Genomic DNA, 10,000 nt, shown 5'->3' on the forward strand with positions numbered 1-10,000 from the left:
TGTAGAGAAAACAAGCAACATCAACGGAAACTAATCAGAAGTCTGACATATTAACGAGTGCAGTGGAAGGCAAGCAAAGATTACACAGTAGGAGTTCACGAGAAAACCCCTGAACGTTTTACTGTCGGAGAAAATATCTTGTAATTCACCGCACACCGCAAAAGAGGCCCTGAATGTTTACATCAGGAAAAAAAAAAAAAAAAAAAAATGCTCTGTAATTTATCGCACAGCATGAGGTGGGAACCAAATAAGTAAATGTAAATTACACAGTTAATGAATAACACTTCTTGAGCACAAAAATAAGTTAATGTAGATAAAAAAAAAAAAAAAAAAAAAAAAAAAAAAAAAAAAAAAAATGAAAATATAAAACAGATGTTATGCACGTAAACATGGATTTTAACATAAAGAAAACCTGCGGTAATAACATTAATGACTAACATTCTGGCTCCACCTCATATGCTATTGAATATATATAATGAACAGTAAAACGAAGGTATGATGGGAAATAAAGAGATAGCAGCAAAAATAATAATAATAATAATACCATAATTAATACTAATAATAATGGTCTATGATAACAATATCATTGAAATTATAATCCTGATAATACAATTTATGATGATGACAAACAATATCACTGTTAACAACAAAATCTATAATAATGATCACAATAATTAATGTAAAAAGCAAAAAACAATAATAATAACAATAATAGTATTAGTACTACTAGAACTACTACTACTACTACAAGTACTACTACTACTACTACTACTAGTAGTACTACTACTACTACTACTGCAACTACTACTACTACTACTGCAACTACTACTACAAGTAGTAGTAGTGCTACTACTACAAGTACTACTACTACAAGTACTACTACTACAAGTAGTAGTAGTAGTAGTACTACTACTACTACAAGTACTACTACTAGTACTACTACTACTAATACTACTACTACTAGTACTACTAGTACTACTACTACTACTACTAGTACTACTACTACTACTACTACTACTAATAATAATAATAATATTATTATTATTAATAATAATATTAATAATATAATTATTAATAATATTAATAGAAAAAATAACTAATATAAATGATCACAAAATAATAAAAATAACAACAACCAATAACAATAATAATTACAACAATAGTAACTGTAATAGTAATAATAATAATAATTATCATTATTGTTGTTGTTGTAGTTACAACAGAGGTAGTAACAAAAATAATCATAGTAGGAATAATAATAACAATAACGCAATGCCACCAGGGAATTTTACGTTCAAATCTATCATTGTTTTCTGAAACGTCTCGAGACACAGATTCCCCGCAAGTGCTTAGCCACCAATGCGTCAAATTAATATACCTCGTCACCTCTCTTGGCCCTCTCCTTAAGTTTTTTTTGGAAAAAAAAAAAAAAAAAAATATATATATATATATATATATATATATATATATATATATATATATATATATATATATATATTTCTTACAAATGCTATCAATGTCAATGATATTAATCTAGACATTATAATTACCATAATGTAATTCATATTACTAATAACCATATAAGAGCTAGTTTAATATTTTTGAAAGCAGATATAATTACCATAATGTTATTCATATTACTAATAACCATATAAGAGCTAGGATTATATTTTTGAAAGCATATATAGTCTTCTATTTGTTAATAAACTAAAATTTGCAGTCAGCATGGCTTGTTTACCTATACCATCTCCAGCAGCATTGGGTTAACATTAGTAGTTGTAGTTGTAATAGTAGTAATAGCAGTAGTGCTAAACATAATACCAGTAATAGTGCTAAATATAACAAAGTATGTGTTTAATATAACAGGATTGCTAAAAATAATAACAGTACTGGTACTAACTATAATTGAAGTAATAATGTTAAATACAAAATCAGCAATAGTAATAAACAGTAGCAGTCATAAATAATAATAATAATAATAATAATAATAATAATAATAATAATAACAATAATAATAATCATAATCATAATAATGATAATCATAATAATAATAATCATAATCATAGCAATTATAATAACACCAATAACAGCAATAATAGCAATAATACTGATAGTATTAGGAATAATAATAGATCTAGTAATGCTAATATTACTATTATGCTACTAAAAAAAAAATAATAATAATAATAACGCTAATATTTCAAGTAACAGTAAGTGATATCAAATAACACCAGATGTACTATTAAGAAAAAAATAATAGAAATAATAACAAAATAATAACAATAACAACAACAACAACAACAATAATTATAATAACAATAATGATAACAACAATAATGATAATAACAATGATAGCAACAATGATCATAGTAGTAGTAGTAATAATATTCAAGAGTAGGAATAGTTGTTATAATAGTAGTAGTAGTATTGCTGTTATTAATATTAGATATTTTCATTATTAACTTTAATAGCATTATTAGTGTTAGTTAGTGTTACTACTAGTAGTATTATTGTTAAGTATTACTGCTATTATAGCTATAACTTATTAATTCATCATTATTATTATTATTAAAATCATTATTAAAATTGTCATCATCATTATTATTATTATTATTATTATTATTTTCATAATCATTACTGGAAGAAATAATAGTAGTAGTAATCACCATCATAATTATAAAATAATAAAAATAATGATAAAAAAATAATAATAACAGTTATAACAATAATAGCAGTACTTCTAAAAATAATACCAGTAGTAGAAAAAATAACAATAGTAATAATAATTATAGCAGTAGTGCTTTTAGTAATACTAGTACTAGTAATGCTATTAATCAAAACTAATGAATATCAAGATAACAATAACAATAACTGCAATAATAATAACAACATTTACAATAATAATTATAACATCAGCAATAGTAATAGCAGTAGGCCTAGTAGTAAGAACACCAATTCTAAAACTAATACTAATACTACTAATAATAGCAATAGTAATTATAACTATAATGAATAATGATAATGATAATGATAATAAAAACAATAATAATGATAATGGCAATAATCATAATGACTATAATGGTGACAATGATAATGATAATAATGGTAATGATAACACGAGTAATAATACTAAATGTAATAAATTATCTTCATTAATTAATAATAATAGCTGTAGTAGTAATAGTAATAGTAACTGTAGTAATAATAATAATAATAATAATAATAATAATAATAATAAAATAATAATAATAATAATAATAATAATAACTAACAACAAGCATTATGAAGAGCAGAAATAACTAGCAGGACCTGTGGAAATTTCACTAAACACAAAAAAGGGACTTTTCTATTTTTACCCTTCTTGTGCTACCTTTTACATCCTCTTTCCCCTCTCTCTCTCCCTTTCCCTTTCCTCTCCCTCTTCCTTTTCTTCTCCTTTTCTTTTTCCTCTTCATCTATCCTTCCTTTTCATTTTCATTTTCCTTTCCCTTTCCTTCTCCTTTCCTTTCCTTACCTTCTTTTCCTTTTCATTTTCCTCTCCCTTTCCTTTTCCCTCTCCCTCTCTCTTTCCCAAAAGTATGACTAATACTAATAATCCTAATACAAACATCAATATTACTCTCAGTACCAATACTAATACTAACACCACCCAATAATAAAATTATATATTAAGAACAACAATAATAATAATTACTATTATCAAAATAATAACAACAATAACTAACAACTAACTACTACTACTACTAATAATAATAATAATAACAATAATAATAACAATAGTAGTACCCCTAAAACTAATATTAATACTAGTACCAATATTACTAACACTAATACTAATAATATTACCAAAACCAATAGTAATATTAAAATAGTAAAATAATAAAATTTATGATTGATAAAAACAATAACTATGATGATTGATGACTAATGATTGATGATGATGATGGATGATGATGATATATAAATAGAAAAATGAAGACCAAAATAACAATAACAATAATAATGATAATTATACGGATAATAATAACAACAACGATAATGACAATAACAATAACCAACACCATTACAACCATAACATAATATAATATGAACTAAATAATGATATAAACTTGATAAAATTATGACATATCCTAATACTAATAATATTCAATACTTGTAATACTAAAGCTAACAATAATAATACTAACAATAAAAACACTAAAAATAAGCAATATTTTCAAATCTGTAATGATAACAATGATGATAATAGTAATAATGACAGTAATGATCATAGTAGTAGAAGTAGTAGTAGTAGTTGTAGTAATAGTAGTAGTTGTAGTAATAGTAGTAGTTGTAGTAATAGTAGTAGTTGTAGTAATAGTAGTAGTTGTAGTAATAGTAGTAGTTGTAGTAATAGTAGTAGTTGTAGTAATAGTAGTAGTTGTAGTAATAGTAGTAGTTGTAGTAATAGTAGTAGTTGTAGTAATAGTAGTAGCTGTAGTATTAGTATAGTAGTAGTGTAGTAATAGTAGTAGTGTAGTAATAGTAGTAGTGTGTAGTAATAGTAGTAGTTGTAGTAATAGTTGGAAGTAGTGTGTAGTAAATTAGTATAGTATACTGTAGTAATAGTAGTAGTTGTAGTAATAGTAGTAGTTGTTAGTAATAGTAGTAGTTGTAGTAATAGTAGTAGTTGTAGTTGTAATAGTAGTAGTAAAAACAATAATAATTACCACCTTATTACTATAACTGCAACTACCACCACTACTACAAATAATAATAACTAATGACGTCCTCTTTTCTTACCTGTTCGGGACCAAAGTTCCATACTTGGGGGCATTGTTTCCAATACTACTTGGGGCTGGTGAGGGTGAGCCAGACACTTCCGCACTATTAGGACTAGACTGAAAGGCAAAGAGAGATTTCATTCAGTCGAAGGCTATTGGTGTAATTAATTCTGGGAGAAACCTGTCGTGTCCAGGTCTCTGTTGGTCCTCCCCCCCTGGGAGCTGACGGAAAATAGAACAAAATATAGAAATTAAAGAAAGGGATTACTCTTAGCATGATGATAATGCCAGAGGATTGTTTCCATGATGATAATTCAAAGTAACTTTCCATCAAGAGAGGGTAAAAAGCCTGAAATATAAGGTGGCTCAGTTAATAAAGTGGTTGCATGTAATTTCCCCACAAAATATGAAACAAAAAGGATGAAATATTAATTCATTCCAATCAACTCTGTATTACTAAATAACGTTCTTAGTAATATTCTCCCAGTATCATTTCTTATCAAATCATTTAACATCTTTATGACTTCTATAAAAGGAGATCTGTATCTAAAAGTCCTATCAAAACTGAGAATCATGTGTAATAAGTCTCCTCAAGGAAACTCAAGAATCTTGTAGCTTCAATCAGAGCAATTTTTTTCTTTCTTTCTTCTTCAGCGTCTGTCCTAGACTTGACCAAAAATTCTAGAAACACTACCCTTCATCATCACCACTAATTCCCTTGACGACATTGTCAGCTGAATATTCCCAATATATATATATATATATATATATATATATATATATATATATATATATATATATATATATATATATATATATATATATATATATATATAAAGAAAATACCAGAACTGGTTATTCTGTACTAGCAGGAATTTAACAAATTAAAATGCATTTCCATGGAAAAGAAAGCTTCTTGTGTAACCTACTATAACCTCAATAAGAAAGTTATTGTGCAGAGTCAAATGGTAGGGTTACAAAAGGTTTAATGAATGAATGAATAAACAGGTGAAAACACAAATAAATGAGAAGGTAAATAATAATAATCACTTAAAAAAATACTGTGAAAGATCTTAACTGGTAGAAGATAACCACCACACTTGACAACCAAAACTGATATGCTATAAAAAATGAATCTAATTATAAATTCTTCCTTCACATTGTACAGTGGAAATCCCAGAGACGTGCATGCAAGTTCAAGGCAACAGAAAGGTTTTTATAAACAAGAATATTAAATATGAATGCACATGAGCAAGAGTGACCTCCAAATCATATTTACAGTTTAGAACTGTAAACTTGAATCAACATAACTGATTAAAAATTGTGCACACATCACTATGCACTATAATAAAAAACAGTTCCCTGCAATATATACAGGAAAGGTATGTGAAAATGCTTCTACGATACATGACATAAAATTGACGATTCAATTCTCTTTAACAACTTAAGAATTACTTGCACATGAATTGCCAATTTCCATAATGGATTTATTAATTTTTATTCACATCTACAAGCCGCAGCATAATTCATCAACATGCAAGTTTCATAGCAGATCTTGGAAAAGGTTACCAAACACTGAACAGCTCTTGACATCAACCTAAACTAAAAATGAGGGGAAAAAAATTAACATCTGAGCTATCAAATTTGCCAAATTGTCAAAAACCATCAATAATTTCTACCATATCCACTATTTATTTTCAAAATCTTGTGTCTACCAAATTACAGAAATGAGAAAAGTTTTTTTGTTTTTTTTAGTTTCACACAGCCATCCAATTTTACAATTCTCATGTATTCTTCCAATTATCAATGCTATAATATACATGAATCTTTAGTTATTTTCCATTGCAAAGGATACAAGTGAAAGTAATGGTAATGTTTATAAAGTTGCCTTACCCCTCTGATATTAACTCCCTATTATTCCAGCCATTCCTACGAATCACTGCCTTATGAACCAAGAAATCTTCCTACACCAGGATATTTACCTTCTGATCTCTACTCGATGCTTTTTTTGGCCAATTATTTCATGTCTTACGGAGTGTACTTTTTCCCCTTTTATTATAACTAAAGAAGGAATCTTAGAATATTTCATGAATAAGTAACTATTTAAGGAAAGAAAAAATACAACAGTAATAGAGTACCATTACATTTTCCTGTAAATGTATACCAAAGTATTATGTGCTGCACAACTTTCTTATTACCAAAACTTGTAGATAGATGAAAAGTATTATTTTTGGTAAGTGTAACAGAGAGAGATGCACAGAGTTAGATGGAAATGGATACTGCCCTCTTATAGAGCATTAGAAATAGGGTCAAACAGCACAGGTACAGCTGCTGTGGCCTCATATTTACCGTAAAATGATAAAAATATCCAATGCATATTACCACTAAGAAACAAAGTCCATAACACCCTAACACAGCTAGAGTTTTTGACGTCTGTTCTCTACAAGTTGGCAGGAGGTGCTAATAAAGGGAGGTACTGGGGAGTTTGCACCCTGTCTAGGGAATAAATAAAAGTTAGGAAAGGTTAGGTTTGGATTTTTGGGACTGGAGGGTCTCTGGAGGGGGGGTCTCTGGAGGGGTCTCTCTCTCTCTCTCTCTCTCTCTCTCTCTCTCTCTCTCTCTCTCTCTCTCTCTCTCTCTCTCTCTCTCTCTCTCTCTCTCTCTCTCTCTCTGTGATAAACAGCTTATTTTTGGTCATTCGGTCCATTGCAAGCCAAATTTACAGTGTACTATAAGGCTGTGGAAAACAAACTATACCTATCTAACAACATATAAACAGGCCCTTTATAGCACATTATATTTGTATTACATCCATCCAAAAGAATGATTTTTGCTTATACTTCACACCCTCTTTCACCACAGTAACAACCAATTCAAATTTCAGAGAATCATTGGTTTAGATCAGTATTTTTGTACTAAAATGTTTCATTAAACTTTTTTTTTTTTTTTTTTTACATACAAGTATTCTAATCTTTGATTTCTAACTTGATAACTCTACTAAGAATCCCAAATTGATCTTTCATAAGTATCCCAAATTGATATTTCATAAGTAAATACATAACCAAAGGAATCTTAGTATATTTCATGAATATGTAACTAAGGAACTGAAGAAACAATAGTAATAATAAGTCTTCTGTATGACTAGGTAATTGCCATTCGATCTGGCTTTTGCTTCATACCTCTAGTGATTAATAAGACCCATCAGTATTATCCTGCCCTGAGTCTATTCACTACAACCTTTGTGATAAAGTTTCCTATGTATGCATATGGACACACTAAGCTTGGGTAAACTGAAGGCATTACATTGCAGTCGTCAATAAAAAAAATAATCTGTAGACAAATGATAACACCACAAATAAAGGAAAAAGATCGCAAAAAGTGCTGCTCGGAAATGAAGTCCACTTGATGTTCCTGAGTTCTAGCTCTATCTCTTGTGCTTATCCGAAGAGAAGATAATATATGACAGTGTTGAGGGGAAGAGCCTCTTTAACCCTTCCCTTGGGCAGCGTCTGAAGGGCAGACCCAGTTATGGCAAATTGAATTGTTGATCAAAATTCTGTGACAATTTGGGGATTGTCTGGCAAACTGGTCCATATTGTAAACAAATAACAAAAGCATATTCTCATTCTATATGGTATAATTAACTGGATGAAAAATTAATAAACATAGTATATTCATTATAGGCATTTACATATTTTACCACTTGATGCTTACAAGGTTAAAGTATACACCAGTTTGGGAAAAATAACGAATGGTGGTAGAGTTTCAGTTTCCTGCGGTCATGTGGTGCAAGGTAAAATTTGCCTATAATGGACAGAATAACTGAAAATAAAATACTTTTCATCTATGATATTTCCTTTTGCAAGTTGATAATAAGAAAGTCGTGCAACACTTGATAATTTTGTATGAATGTAAAGGAAACTACAATGGAACTATAATAATCAAAGACAAGAACTACATTCGCAAATACAAAAGTCTTTGTAGGCAAGAAATAACTTCAGAAACGAAGAAAATACGTCATGATAAATGCTGCCTGGAGAGTAAGTCTATAGCAACTGGATGAGGATCCTGTGGCAGAGCCCCCAATAGGGAAATACGGCAATCAGATGGAGGTCTGGGTCCAAAGCCCAAGGTTCGGAAGGTTTCTAATTTATACTGCAACATTTGTAGATTTCCCAGGAGTGGCTGGAGTAATAAGAACTAAATTTCAGTGAGGTAATGTCACTTTGTAAACAATACTTTCTTTCATATCACTTGTAATGGAAATCATGAGAAATTCATGCATATTGTAGCATTGATAACTGAAAGGAATAATTGCAAAATTGGATGGCTGTGAAACAAACAATGGTAATTCTTTACAATACGAACACAATCACCAGAGACCGACTCCACGTCACAAAATTTACTCAACTGCCCAAAGGGAGGGTTGATGGGGACTCTGCCCAGCCAACCCCCCCTGAAGAAACATGGTCTTCAGAGCTGAAACTCTGGAGCACCAACTGGACTTTGCGCGACATTTTCCTTTATTTGTAGCACTACGGTGTCTGCAGCTTATTTCTTGTATTGATGATTCATTTTTTATCCTCTAAGAATATCATCAATTCCCCCTAGCTTAGCGCATCTGTACTGTAATGATTAACCCTAAAATATTAGTTTTAACTTTTAGGATGGGGTTCCTCTTTTGTTATTTCGAATTGAGGACTTCTTCTCTCATGGATGCAGTTTTGTAAAGTTTTACTTTTTATTTATATATATACAGACCTAGCATAACTCTCTTGCTATGAGTTACACTATAGAACCAAGTAGTTAAATTTATCACTTAGAATTTATCTGTCAATCAATGCTATTTAATATTTCCTCAGTATAGTTTGTTCCGCACAGCCATTTGGTACAAATTAAACTTTAAATGTAATGGACATAACAAAAAGTAAGACACTTTCCATCCACGGAATCTCTTCTAGAAGTTAATATAAAGTTGGGCAATACTTTGGCATAAATTTACATAATGACCACACTAAGATGGGGGGAAAACTAAAGCCAATGTCACAAAACAAGGGAAAAACTACACAAAGAATAATGGCAGAAATTAAGAAAATATCTTACAACAAATACTGTACAAAGACCAAGTTTACAGCAATACGGTGAGTCCAGAGACGGAGCCCCTAAAGGGGAAATACAGCAATTGGGTGGGTGTCTGGGGGTAGATGCACCTGGGATATGGAGGTTTATGGTTCATA

At 29.8% G+C, this 10,000-nt stretch overlaps 1 protein-coding gene across 1 annotated transcript in view; it reads right to left on the reverse strand.

The window, feature by feature from the left end:
* The window catches only part of LOC119584559 (uncharacterized protein PB18E9.04c-like), a 31,650-nt gene that overhangs the window by 20,258 nt on the left and 1,392 nt on the right, over positions 1-10,000 (reverse strand). The window contains 1 exon segment of the mRNA XM_037933240.1: positions 4,783-4,880. Within this exon segment, the coding sequence (XP_037789168.1) occupies positions 4,783-4,880 (98 nt within the window).

Source organism: Penaeus monodon, chromosome 18 (genome assembly GCF_015228065.2).
Source record: "Penaeus monodon isolate SGIC_2016 chromosome 18, NSTDA_Pmon_1, whole genome shotgun sequence".
Classification (NCBI taxonomy): domain Eukaryota; kingdom Metazoa; phylum Arthropoda; class Malacostraca; order Decapoda; family Penaeidae; genus Penaeus; species Penaeus monodon.